The sequence below is a fragment of the Xiphias gladius genome, chromosome 1 (assembly GCF_016859285.1).
Source record: "Xiphias gladius isolate SHS-SW01 ecotype Sanya breed wild chromosome 1, ASM1685928v1, whole genome shotgun sequence".
NCBI classification, from domain to species: domain Eukaryota; kingdom Metazoa; phylum Chordata; class Actinopteri; order Istiophoriformes; family Xiphiidae; genus Xiphias; species Xiphias gladius.
This window is the reverse complement of record NC_053400.1, coordinates 3,509,680-3,524,000: the sequence shown is the minus strand read 5'-3', so window position 1 is coordinate 3,524,000 and position 14,321 is coordinate 3,509,680. Positions and strand designations below refer to the sequence as shown.

The 14,321-nt window shown below is 40.0% G+C and overlaps 1 protein-coding gene across 2 annotated transcripts in view; it reads left to right on the top strand.

The window, feature by feature from the left end:
• Positions 1–14,321, top strand: part of adamts17 (ADAM metallopeptidase with thrombospondin type 1 motif, 17) — a 171,993-nt gene that overhangs the window by 44,686 nt on the left and 112,986 nt on the right. For both annotated transcript variants that reach the window (XM_040124678.1, XM_040124670.1), the window contains exons 4-6: positions 419–591; positions 2,051–2,134; positions 2,718–2,875. In XM_040124678.1, the coding sequence (XP_039980612.1) occupies positions 419–591; positions 2,051–2,134; positions 2,718–2,875 (415 nt within the window). The remainder of the gene's footprint in view (positions 1–418; positions 592–2,050; positions 2,135–2,717; positions 2,876–14,321) is intronic.

Sequence of the window (14,321 nt, the reverse complement as noted above, 5' to 3'; positions counted from 1 at the left end):
GTGGCAATATTGTTTTATGCAGTACTAACATTGGTTTGAATGTTGTCTCATAAGGTCAATACCACAGAACATCATTCTGATCTAATCATACATCCTATAACCACCCCTGCAATTTATTGATGCTCTTCAAAGTGGGTACATCATTTTAGTATATTTAATATATTAATAGTAAGCTAACATAAAAAATCCAGCTAATTGACTCATCAGAAAAGGATACTGTGTGCCCCTCTGCCTAATCTGCTCAGCTCAGTGTGCCGCTTCCTCAAAAATCTGCTTCAGTTGAAGTGAATTGACTTTGATTTTAGAAATGAACACTAGTAGTGAAAAAGCTACTCAGTCACAGCGGTGTGAGTCCCTGTGTTCCCTCCGGTGTAGTGTTTCCAACCTTGGTCTTCCTGTCTATGTTCCCTTTTTGTAGTGAGGAAGAAGGAGAAGAGGTCAAAAGTAGGTGAGGAGGGTCGTGGGAAGAGAAATGCCATTCGCCTGCATGAAGCATACACTGTGGAGACGGTGGTGGTGGCAGACTCGGACATGGTGCAGTACCACAGTGCGGAGGCCGCACAGAGGTTCCTGCTGACTGTCATGAACATGGTAAGAATCCCAGACACAAATAGTTCCCTGACTCACCTCCCGTATTTTTTTTTGGTGATAGGTCAAGTGGATATTTGCCAAAGTTAGTGTGTTTTTAATACCAAATTTCCTCTTTGTATGTATGTATGCGTTTATTTGCTTACTTGAGGGAGAGTAAAAAAAAAAGAGGGAATTTTGTAGTAAAAAGACTAACTTTGGAAGATACCCCCTTGATTTGTCTAACTCAGATTGCTTTGTTTTAAGATAGACCTACAAAATGTGAACATATCCTTCAATCTATTACTGTTGAGGTAATTCACTCAGTAAAGTAATGATAGAGTTCCCGAATGTGAAAGATTCAAAGACAGACCTGATCTGATGCAGATGGTCACTCACTTGGATGCTGTCACAATCACAATCATATAAAGGGTTTCCAGGTTTCTCATGTTCCATGGAAACATCATATCCCAAATATGAAGCAAAACCAGGATACTAATGTGCATGTAAATGTACTCACTTTTGGGTTCTTGGTGTTTTGCGCTAATGATGGAGATGAGCCAGAACCACATCCCTATTTTGTCACCCATGCAGCCCTCTAAAACAACAGCCTCAACTAGCCAAGTGAATAAACCTGCTTAGTACTCAGAACAGCACAGGGGAGCCTTCTAGCTTTGGCTCAGGCTCTAGAGGCCAGAACAGGGGGACAGGAGAGACATGCACAGTAAGAAGCTGGCGAGTACAATGAAAAAGCTTTAATCTATCTGTTTTTATATGTATCAGCAGTGAAACACTTCTTCAGGGCTTTTGTTATTATTTTCATTACTGATTAACCTGTCATTCAAAATGATCAATCAATTAGTCTACAAAATGTTGGAAAATAGTAGAAATAGAGAACATGGAATGAATACTACAGAATGACTGGCATTTGTGCTTTAATTATTAATAATGTACTTATAATATACCACTACGTTAGTTCCAGTGGCTTCAAGTGTTAAACCAGTATGAGTGTAACGTGGCTTGCAGGGAGTGGCTTTGCAGAACAGCAATATAATCTGTTTTGTCTTTTTTCAGTCAAACAGTTTTTATCTGTTCTTCTTTGGAAGTCATCTTGGAAGATGTCCATTTGAGCTTACTTGGCTTGGGCTGTTATGTGACTATGTACTTTGTGTGAAAAAGTGTGTGAGTGTGTGTGTGTCTATATACTTGGCTATGGGGTTAGGCATTGCCATGGCATGCGGTGGCTCCAGGTATAACTGTTGCTGTCCTGATAGCAATACCTCACCAGATTACCAGCCTTTCTGAGACAGAAACCCAGAGCCAGAGGGAGGCATTTGTGTCTAACAAGGTTTCTGAATTAAAGGTTTATATGTTACACAAAAATAACAATTTTCTGTGACTTGCGTATAATTTTTTAAGGGATAAAATGCTATTTGTTTTCTGATGTTGAAATCTGTAGTAGTAGTTGTTCCATCTCTTGCAGGTTTACAACATGTTCCACCACCAGAGTCTGGGGGTCAGGATCAACATTCGAGTCACCAAGCTGGTGTTGCTTCACAACCGCCCAGTAAGCCTGACTTTCCAACCTCTTTGACCCCTCTTTAACTCTGTTGACCCTCACAACCTGACTGTCAGCAGATGCTGGCCACACCCTGTGCGAGCTCATGTGTGTGTGTGAGAGGAAGATCATGCCCCTCAGGAAAGAGATTCCGTGTTTTCCTTTAAAATGCTTTATCCTGTGGACTGTAAAATGAAAGATTCTAATTAATTTACATTTAACAATAAACAAAAGTAGTTTCTCCATTTTTATTTAGTCCACGTGAAGAGTTTTATCTGATATAATGCAAAGTAGCCAAACAAGTGTACTTGAATACTTTCGTCCCCAAGCATGCGAAAGCTTCTGTGTTCCAAAATAGGTGAAAGTTCCTTCAGTCAAAAAGTGCTTGTATAAGCTAAAGTCGGGCAGCAGACATAATGATATAGGACACACACTGGAAATGATTTTAGCATCTATCATATCACTTTTTATTCTTTTTTTAAAAGATTGAATAATTCTGACTTGTGTGAACAATGTAAATTTAAAGCTAAAGGAGACAGTGACAAAGCACCAGGACAGGATGAGATTATTCTGTTCTGTATCTGTTCCTCAGGAAAAGCTAAATGTGGGCCATCATGGAGAAAGGTCTCTGGAGAGCTTCTGCCATTGGCAGTATCAAGAGTTTGGGGGGCCGCGGTACCTTGGCACTAATCACGTTCCTGGTGGAAGGGATGACATACCACCAGTGGATACAGCAGTGCTGGTCACCAGGTATGCATCAAGCACTTCCTCAGATGAATGAATGGTAATGAATAATAAATGTATTACATATTATCTCAGCTCTTTGATAGCTGCTTTCATCTTCACTATGAGGAATAGAGATGTCACTTTTTCAGTCTTACAGTAAGTAAGATTGAAGCTGCGTTTAACAGTATCAGCAAGCAGCCTTACCATTATCCATGATTTTACCATTTACAGTATGGTGTCGGATCATAAACGCCTTTGCACATTACTTCTCAGATGATTTGGTGCCATGTTTAGAGTCCATTTTACATTTGCAAAGAGATAAATGATCAAATATGTAGGTTTTCCCCATGTTAAAATGGTAGTTTGAATTTTGAATACAAAGTGAGGTTTCTCAGAGAAACCAGGTTATGTGAGTGATCAGCAAACATATCACCGTATTAAACTGCATGCAGCAGCAGATCAGTAATCAGACTTCCTCCTTTAGCCTCAACTTTGTTTTTGTTTTTTGTTGTGTCTGTGCCAGAGCAGACTGTACAATGAAAGGAGAGACATACCACAGCTTTTCCTCACAGTGCAAATGTGGAAAGTGACTAATACAGACTATCTATATACTACTTTGCGTTACTTTCAGTTTGACTTGGAATGGAATTATTTTAAATACAAGGCATTGCTTCAAGTAATTACTTCTCCTTCAGCTGTTCAGGTTTAATTTCTCTCTCTAAAGTCTTTGTCATGCTCATGCGTACTTGTAAAACAACTGATAAAAACCTGATACCCATATAGATGGCCAAGAAATCATCTCTGTCCGGGAGGAATCTAGCCTGGTAAATCAGGTTTCTCTAATCCCCTGACCTGCCTATAGAAATGAGGTTTCTCATTTACGTTGAAGAAATCAGCTTACTGGAGAAGCTGTAACTGTAACCTGGTTATTTAAGTGTGTGGGACCACACTGATATTCATAGATGTACAGCTAATTTGGTTTAAGGTTTTTTTTTGTGTTTTTCCTGTTTTTTTTCCTGATGTATAGGGAATTTGGTGACACTGACTTATGTGGTTCAAAGTCCCTATAGCCTGTGAAAGAAAACTTTGCACCCATACAAAAAGAAATACAACTTATATAAGCATCAAGCAAGCGGCTATGAAAGAACTATTCAGATCTTTCATTTAGAGGATAGTTCTGATTTATTTCAACCTGGCATGTTTCCTATATCTATGTCAAACTGCATAGCGATCTACTTCCAGGGAGATTTGCATATTGGTTTGTTTACATGTGTGAGGCTGTGGATCACTGTCCATTTAGGGTTTATTTGTGCTAGAGAAGTAATAACAAACAACATAAAATAGTTGATGCAATTTTCCGAATTTTAAGAATAGAATGACAAGATACACACCTTATAGTTTTCATTGACTGATACTACCACTGGATGATAGAGACTCCAGTTGTGGCTAATTTCTCTGCATATTGACTGGAAATCTACTTTGTGATGTCACATTCCTTTGATTTTTATACAATTTTTACCTGGGGAGTAAAGATGGGAGTGGTGGTAAAGGAATCCTTTTGTTTTAATGAGTATTCATGTCTGCTGATAGATTCCATCTTGTCTCCTTTTACTGCGAGGAGAGGGAGGAGGGCATGTAAACAGTGGCCTTTTGTTCTTGAGGTGGTTTGTTATAAACCTGACTTGCCCTCCCGTCTCTGCTCCTCCACCCCACCTCTGTCACGAGTCTTCCTCTGTGAGGACAGGAGCAGTCAGGATCAACATCTGCTGGACGGGAAGGAGAGGGATGCTGCCAGCAGCAGTCAGGGTGAGAGCGAGGCAGCATGCAGGCAAATTAAAGCACATCCCTCTCAGGTTTCCTGTTGCACATGGTTGCTCAGCGTCCTCTGTGTGTGTTTGGCTATATTGCTGTAATGTGCCATAGCTAGTGGAAAGCCTGTGTGGATGATATGCTTGCAGTAATTCTCTTACATCTTATTAACAAACTCTTAGGAGGAAATGACAAGGTAGTTGATACTGGCATAAGGATGATTTCATGTCTGATAAAATGTATAGATACCAGGCTACAAAAGATTAGAGCTGTGCTAAATGAAAAGACATTTACAACAAAATACCTTAGACTTTGTTTGATGAAAGGTTGATATTTTAGAAAACTTAAAATTTAATCTATAAAATGTTAAACATACAACTTCACATTTCAACAGTTGCACTTCTTCATGCTGGGAACTCGTACAACCCCTGTTTCACTGGTGGACACAGATTATCATGCTGTTAATATTATGTTGATATTTTCAATCTCACTCTAGGAGAGAAACTAAATAAGTGCGTCTCCCAACACGTTGAATTATTCCTTGAAGTGCTCCAGCCCTGTACAGAAACAAGTGAGGCTACAAGAATAATGGAATGCCACTTCTGTATGTAGAGGCCAGATGCCGGTTGATTAGTCGGTGTCTTCATGCTTAATTGGTTTATCCATCCATCCATCCATCCATCTATTCCCACTTAGCCTGTCCCAGCTCATAGTGGGTGAGAGCTGGGGTCGTTTGTTGACAACACAGACAGATGTTTAAAAGTGAACAACATCAGCTGCAAAACGTAATTTTTTTTAAATTATAAGAGCAGTCTATAATTCTGCGTTGGGTTAGTGTATACCTGCTTAGCCTCTTGACTGGCTATATTTAAGGGGTTCTACTTTATAATTTCTTCCATCATCTGTTTTCTTATTCAACCTTCCTTTGCTCAACTCATCTGTCCCTGTGTCACCACCTTTCTTTCCGACCGACCCCTCTGCTGTGCATTTTCCACATGCAGCTGTAGCCGTTTATCTGTTTTTCCCCATATTCCCAGCTCCTTCCAAACTGGTATAAGATCTACTCAATGTTGCTCCTGATGTGGGAAAGCAGCCAGCTCTGCCAGCCTATAGAAAATAAGGACAAAGTTGAGCCACACAAATAGGCTGAGACTAACTGAGTTATAATGTTCGGGAGTTTAACAACACGTGTGTACAACCTCTGTTGTTAACTGCAGTTACATGTAAAAATCTTATCTTGACAAGGATTTCTGCTTTGTAGGTTAACTACCTGTAGAGTTCAATGAACTCGAACACCTGTACACCTGTTTATTATTGCAATTATCCAATCAGCCAATCATGTGGCAGAAGTGCAATGTCTAAAATCATACAGATACAGGTCAGGAGCTTCAGTTACTATTCACATCAAAAATCAAAATGGGGAAAAAATATGATCTTAGCAACTTTTACCGCGGCATGATTGTTGGTGCCAGACGGGCTGGTTTGAGTATCGCTGAAACTGCTGATCTCCTCGGATTTTCATGCACAACAGTCTATAGAATGTACTCATTGGTGAGAAAAATGGTGAATGGTGAGAAAAACAAACAAGAGACCATCTTGCAATGGGATCACACCAGCCATGATGCCTGTCAACATGTTGACCTACCGACCCATCAGTACTCAGTAGTCATTACTACAATATTGACAGGTGGACGGGAATTATTGAAACTGGGATACAGTGATCCATGACTAAAATAATGTTGGGCAAGAGGCAAAAAGTGTGGGGCTTATGGTTCCTGCTAAACTTCCAATTTCGTGACTGTATTTTGCATGACAGACAGACAGACAGACACCTGCCAAAGTACTCAAAACCGCCTTTGTGGTAGTTGCACAAAGGCGGAACCACGGTTTGCTATGATGACACACTCACTCACACACACACACACACACACACACACACACACACACACACACACACACACACACACACACACACACAGACTCACAGGGTGAAAACCTTACCAGCCCTGCTGTCGTGGTTGGTTAAAAAAAAACATCCAGTGAGTGGCTGTTCTGAGGATGGAAATGTCTTTTTAATTTGAGAGGTCAGAGGAGAATCGCCAGACTGGTTGGAGCTGACGGAATGGTTATGTTAACTCAGATAACCAGTCTTTACAGCTGTGGTGAACTGAAAAAACATCTCAGAATGCACAACATGTCAAACCTTGAGGTGGACAAGATACAACAACAGAGGACCATGTCAGGTTCGACTCCTGTCAGCCATTAACAGAAATCTGAGGCTGCAGTGGGCAAGGCTCACCAAAACTGGACAGTTGAAGACGGAGCCCTGTAATACCAATCAATCATGGTTTGAAGGCCACAGCCTATCTGAGTATTGTTGCTGACCATGTGGCTGCAATTTACACATCTTCTAACGGCTACTTCCAGCATGATAATGCATCATGTCGCAAAGCAAAAGGCATCTCAAAGCGGTTGCATGAACATGACAGTGAGTTCAGTGGACTTCAGTGTCCTCCCCAGTCACCAGATCTGAATCGAACAGAGAAACTGTGTGATGTGGTAGAACAGGAGATTTGCAGTATGAATGTGCAGCAAACAAATCTACCGAAATTATGTAATGCAATCATGTCAACATGGACCAGAATCTCAAAGGAATGTTTCCAATATCTTGTGGAATCCTTGCCACATAAAACTGAGGCTGTTTTGAGAGCAAAGGGAGGCCCTACCTAGTTTTAGTATGATGTTCCCAATAAAGTGCTTGGTGAGCGTATATCCCTAAAGATTTAACATGGAATTCCTTGGAAATTTAAGAGCTGTTGCTTCAAATACAAGGATTAAAATAAACTTTTGGATCACCAGCAACTATAATGTCTAATATAATAGTAATTTTGCAAGCAAGGCATGTTTATATTGTAAAGCTGCAGTCATTAATATTTTTATAATAACAATGGATCGATGACTATGTGTAATGTCAAAAGACTCAGAGTGACAAACCCACATAATCGCCAGTTAAAGTCAATCCATAGTTTTTCTCAGCTATGTGGAGGTTTTTAGTCTTTTTGGGATTTTTTTTTCGTTTACGACCATCAACTTTTGGTTCAGTTTCACCGCTCTCCCACTCGACACTACCTGCTCAGCACCAAACAGACAGACACTGTTATTGGCCAGCTGGTGACTATGGTAGGGCTGTGTTTACAGCTTATTCTGCTGCTACCTAGCAGCCAAATTATTAAAAAAAAAAGAAAGAAACTATTGTTTTTCATATCATACAAGGGCTGCACTGGATAAGTAATCATAATCTGTTACACACACAGCTGGGAATATTTAGTTTAAGATTTATTAGAACGTAGGTAACACTGCCGCAGGTCACGGAAATATTAAACATGATGTAAAGTTATAAAGACAACTTTACTGTGCTCGCTTATTTAAAATGTTGATATAGCCGATCACACAGCTATGGACATTAATCTGTAGTTCTGTTGATTTTGTCAATGTTGCAAGTACAAAGTAACGATTTCATTCACGTCAAACTAAGCAGTCACTCTCATGGAGTGAACATACACCAATCTGAGATTTGTGACAACAGCAAAGTCAAATACAGTAACACACACAATCAAAGGACAACAAGTCAGTAAAAATAAACAAGCTTTACTTTGTGCATTTAGCCTATACATTTAAAGGTTTTTGGTTGAGCCACTGCAGGAAGGAGTGATAGCCCTCTTCTCCCCCTCGTATTGCAAACAGTACATTATATTTTTCATAGCTTGGTGATGTAAAAGGATATAACCAAGTTAAACCACAATCAAAGGGCTTTTTCTGTACTTAACAATATTTAAAAAAAAATACAGGCTACTTGAAGGTCCAGCTGTCGTTTCCTGTTAGGGTTATGAAGATGCGCCTTTCTGTAATGTCACAGAATAAAACGCTGAGGGAGAATTTTATTGTTTTCCAGGGGGGGACACAGACATTAGCAATGACAGTAATTATGGCTGTTGTAAAACAGCATGTTCTGGAATTGTGTAGCTACATAGAGTATAGTTTTCCCCAACTTTTTACCTTCTCTTTCAGTTGTTCACTGAACCTTTAAAAATCTGATGTGAAGTGCCTTATACAATTTCAGTGTAGCATAATGTGACATCATATACCACGCCACCCTGCTGTGGTGTGCTTGCCTGAGCAAAGCTGCGTGTAAGCTGAGCAACCCCACAGACATTATACTGTAACACAATATGTGGTGCGCCACAAGTGCGGGACAACTGTGGCCAAGGTGTGGCATTCATGCCACAGGGTGAGACACTTTAAACTGCTACCAGTGTAATACTCACTTTATATCAGAACACCTCATGCATTGTTGCTTAAATTTGAAAAATCATGTCTTATTTCCCCCTTTTGGCCTTTTGCCCAAATTAAGCCAGTGTTCTTCTCACCTGAAAATTGATTTTTTTTAAAAACATTCTGCGAAGTGAATAAATCTGAAAACTGCAGCCTCACATTTTAGTGGGGACACTGAAAACAGAGCTTTTGGAAAATTATAATGTAAACCTGCTCAGACAGGGTCAGGGGTTGTATTGTAAGGAATTATGAAGATTCATGTTTTTCATTATGTCTAACCTTCTTTGCTAACACTTAAATATCCAAATAATATACACACAACACAAAGGTTATGATTAAGCTGTATTTATGTTTATTTTGCAAGATTTAATTATATCATATAATGGTGATGTGATTAAGGTCTCATTTGCAATGAGACCTTAATCACAACAATGTTCACCTGATTAACGTGGTGTGTATACACTGCAAAATCAGCGTTTCCAACATATTTAAGTCTGTTCAGCAGTCTCACAATAGAAGCAGAAAGCCTTTGTAAATGAGAAAAGCTAAATCCTTCGTTTGGCTGCTTTAAACCACAGAATGTGATCAGAGAGCAGGAGGGGACTGATAGAGGTTTAACCAGCTGAGACTCAGTAGAGTGACTAGTGTCTGAACACGTTATCTGTGATGGCAGTTTTGTTGTTTGCTGACTGAAAAAGGATGACAAAGAAGAGATTCATTTTTGTTTTCTTATTGTTCAGGGCCTTTATTTATCAAGCATCTCAGAGTAAGTCCTAACTAGCCAGAAATTCTCATAGCAATGCTTACGTGGTCCCACTTTTAGGACAATAGTAAAAGCATTTTATCAACTCACTTAATAACTCGAAATTACTCCTATTTCTACCAGTTTTTAAGAAAGCTCCAGAGGAGCCTGTAAAAAGAAGTCAAGAGAATCCTGGTCATGCGGAGACATCAGCACACATTCCATGGGAGAAAAGATGTTAACTGGTGACAACGATTAAAAGATACACTTTTGTCAGAAACTGAATGTTGGGAATAAAAAGAGCACAGAAAAAAACTCAGACTGAAAATAATAGAGACTTGGAAATACAATAAGAAAAGACATGTTCACACAGTTACACTTGGTAATGAGAGAACTAGTGATTCTTCAGAGAAATAATTGCCTGCTGCAGTAAATACTGTGCAAATAATGAGTGTGGATGAGAAGGCTAAAGGCTATTAGGATAAACCCAAGTAAGAGGGGCATTCAAAAAATGCAGATAGTCACTGGATGGAAGGCATCATTAATGTCACAGAAAATCTACAGGAAATTCAAGAGGCACCTCTTACTATGTCCTGCAGTCACAGTTTTTAGGGCATATGCAAGACATCGAGTACACATGAAAGGGATGACGGATGTGACTGTTCAGTGCGATGGCCAAACTACAAGGTTTCCAGCTTATGTTACCGAGAGGAAGTGTCCTGCTATAGTGGTGCGCATATGGCTAAAGAAGATCTGGCTTGAGTGGCTAGCAGTAAGGCAACTGTCACATGGTTCAACTCACCTGTAGGCCATATTGGAAAAACACAGAGGTTTTCCGTGATGAATTAGGCAGCATGAAAGATATTACAGGGGAGCTGCATGGCAAAACTGGTAGCAAGCCCGTGTTCATGACAGCTAGACAACTGCCATATGCTATCAGACCCAAGGTGAAAGCTGACACGGACACTCTGAGCCTATGATGACCAGTGAGTCAGCCATGCCAATCACTCCAGTACCTGAAAAATATGTGGGAATCCAGACCTGTGGAGACTTTAAGGTAACACTTAAAACTGTGCTAGCAGCAGAGCAATATCCACTCTCCGCAACATATGACTTGTTTACTGGACTGAGTGGGGGACAAAAATTCAGCAAGGTAGATCTCAGTTAGGCTTACCTACAAATGTATGTAAAGGAACAGCCATGTGAAATGCTGACCATTAACACACACAGCCGGAGTGAAACATTCAGGCAGGCAGGTAGAAAAAGCACTTGTTTCAGCTGTACAGGTGAAAAAGGAGACCCGCACTAACCCTGAGTTATCTACGGTCATGGACATCATCATCAAGGGTCAACCTGCTGGTGATAAATCAAAACTTAAGCCCTTCCTCGGGAGGAGGTTGGAGCTTTCTGTCCAGTCTGTTTGCTCTTGGGGAGGAGGGTGATCATTCCACTGTCACTTCGTAAATCAAGAAGCTAGGAGAAATGTTGAGTTGCCTTGGATCTCCTGCAAATCATGTCTTTGACAATGGACTTCAACTTTTCTAACAAGAAATGGCTTGATTTCTACAAGCTAATGGAGTGCAACACATTGTCAGCTCCCTACCACCATGCAACAAATGGTCTTGCTGAAAGGTTTGTGCAGTACATGAAACATGCATTGAAAACATCACAAGGGCAAAGAATACTACATCAGAGTATGCAGAACTTTATGATAAACTACTGCAAAAGCCCACATGCAGTCACAAAGACATATCTGGCTAGCCTGCTGCTGAAGAGAGACCTGTGCACCATTTTGACCTCTTAGCGTCCTTAACGGTGAAGGACAGGGAAAATTAGAGAAAAAATATGCATAGAGAACAACAGGCCAAAGACAGAGTTTTCACCTCAGGAGAATTTGTTTTGGCGAGCAACTACCCTAGCAAATTTGAGTGGGTTCCTGCCACTGTTATTGCCCAAACTAGACCAGTATCCTATACAGTCCAGTCTGCTGATAGTGTCTGGAGAAGACATGTTGTTCAACTCCTACAGACTCCACCAGTCCCTGTGGAGCTCTCTTGGCGACTCTTCAGATGCACGTCTACACACCGGTTCAACTCCCCAGACCAGTGCAGGACTCAACCACTTCAGAGACAAAAGTTCCAGTGACTGATGTGACTGCAAAAGGGACTGAGACACCTTCCTTTGCATCAGCATCTGCAACAAAGTTCAGCATTGAAGGACAATAAGACTAGTGTTCCTGCACATTGCTGATGTCCTGCCAGAGTATGGTGGCTTCCTGCATGCCTGAATTTATGGGCTAGATTAGTGACTGACCCAAATCAATTGGGCAGATTAAACCCCATGGGCACGGTCATGGGACGCGTTAGCCTACCCTCATCCGTAGATTAGGTTATTCTGAAAAAAAAAAAAAAGTCTGAATAAATACAAACAATAAGAGGAAGAAAAGCTGTTGTAAGACGAAAAACAGAATAAGATGGGCAGAATAAGATAATTGTTTAATGTTAATGCCTTTTAATATGGATTTTGAGTAATCCCTCAGTTGATTATTCTATAGCACATATATTGTAAGAGGGAAGAGATGTTCTTTATTTTGGGCTAGCATGACTCCTGTAGTGAGGAACCCAAAGGGATTTATGCCTGCCTAACCTACCTGCTCTGTTTTTGTTGTCAGCCGTGCTGATATAAAACATGCTACAGTTGCCAAATAAACGGTTAGTGTTCAGTCGGAGTCCGAGTATTAATTGTTATACAAGTAGCATGAAATGGTCAAGGTTATAACAACTCTTGCAACTTATCTTGTACAGGATGCAAAAGAAAGTCCCCAAAAATGAAGGTCCTCTCAACCAGTGAGAGGGAAAATGCAGCTTTGCAACAGTGATGATTTGGGTCTGTCACAGCCAACAATTTTGCCAGTAAAAGATCAGACTGTGATCTCTCTTAAAGCACTGCAGAAGCTGTTGACACAGTATCCAGTCCTCCTCAGCTGTTAGTCTTTGTTGGGCCTTGGGTGTTATGACAATGATGACACGTTAAGCAATGAGTCACTGACCGCATAAGCACAGAGGTTACTGGAGGAAATGTATATAACAAATGTAGCACAAAGTACAGCATCAGCTGAATTTATACAACAAGGAAAGACTACACACTTTACACTGTTTTTTTTTTTTTTTTTTGGGTTGTGAAAGATCATGCCCAGATACTCAAATACTGTTTAAAGATAGACTCCCTTTATTTGGTGTAGCTGCTATAATCACACAAACCCATTTATAAACATTCACTTCTCTGTTTCACTTGTTTTAAACTTGTCTCATCTGTTTTCATTTTATGTTCCTCAGTCATGTGATTGGACTGAAAAAATGAAATTTTATTCCAGTCATGGAGAGACAGAATAAAGATTACTGAGTGAATTTTACCAGTATCTGTTATAAATAACAGTTAGTAGCCTGCGCTGACGACCTTTTCTTTACCCCATTGACTCTTTCTACAGCCATATGGAGACCCGCACCAGACTGTTGCAAAATAACCACAGAAACCTCCCTGTCTATGCACTCGTCAGAATTGGCTTTCATGATTAGATGTTCTTTACAGTTTCAGTTGCAAATCAACAGATAGTGACATATTGAAAAAATCTTTGTTCAATATAGCCGTCTCTATCTCCTAATAATTCCCTCAGGAGTTACCACCAATCCTCTCATGGTGTCTCCATTTCTGGTGTCTCCAAAGCACCTTTTATCTTTAGCAACAACATGAATGCATAATCTTTTTTTTAATGGGTCTGGCCAAGGTACTGCTGGAGCTATGGTATTTTAACCGCGATACGGCTTAGATGTGTGTTAGAGTAGAATCATGGTTGTTCATATAACTAAAACTAATAGTGAAACAAGAAATTGGTATTAGAAATTTGTAATTAAAAAAAAAAAATGTTTGTGGATCTTAAACAGAAAATCTGCGCACCCACAAGTTTCCTTGTAGGGAACTGTCAGTTTGTAAATAAATATAAATGAATTGTTCTGGTGGCTTTGCCATCACCTCATAAAAATGTCATCAGCTACTGTTAATTGCTTCAATATTGTTTCTTTACTTTTATTTTGTAAGGTGTATTTCCTGGTTCAAACTATCTGTAGGAATATTTAGGCATATTTTTTCCTTTTTAAAACTGACTCAGAGATTTTGTACTAACAGTACTGGGCAATATGTGATAGCTGATCAATGTGTGAATTTCATTTTAATTTATAGTTAATTATTATCTCAATTTGCTCATTTATTTTAAAAAATTGTTCCCACACAATATGGTTTCTGTTTTACTGTATGTGTGGGATACTTCATGTGTAAGCTCAGGCTCATTATCATTAAAGCTCCTGTTTGAACTCACTGAAACCTTCTACATAAGTTGTCTGCAGTGTTTGTGAGAGGAAGCGTCCTCAACAGTGATCCCTTTATGTCCTGCTTCAAAACTTTGCATCCTCCTGAGAAGGCAAACAGCTCTGTGTCACCATGTCCTCTTAATGCTGATGGAAACCTCACAGTAGGCTCTCACTGCTCCTCAGAGCTCACAGCTCAATTACCTGCCGTGGGGCCTGCCGGCTT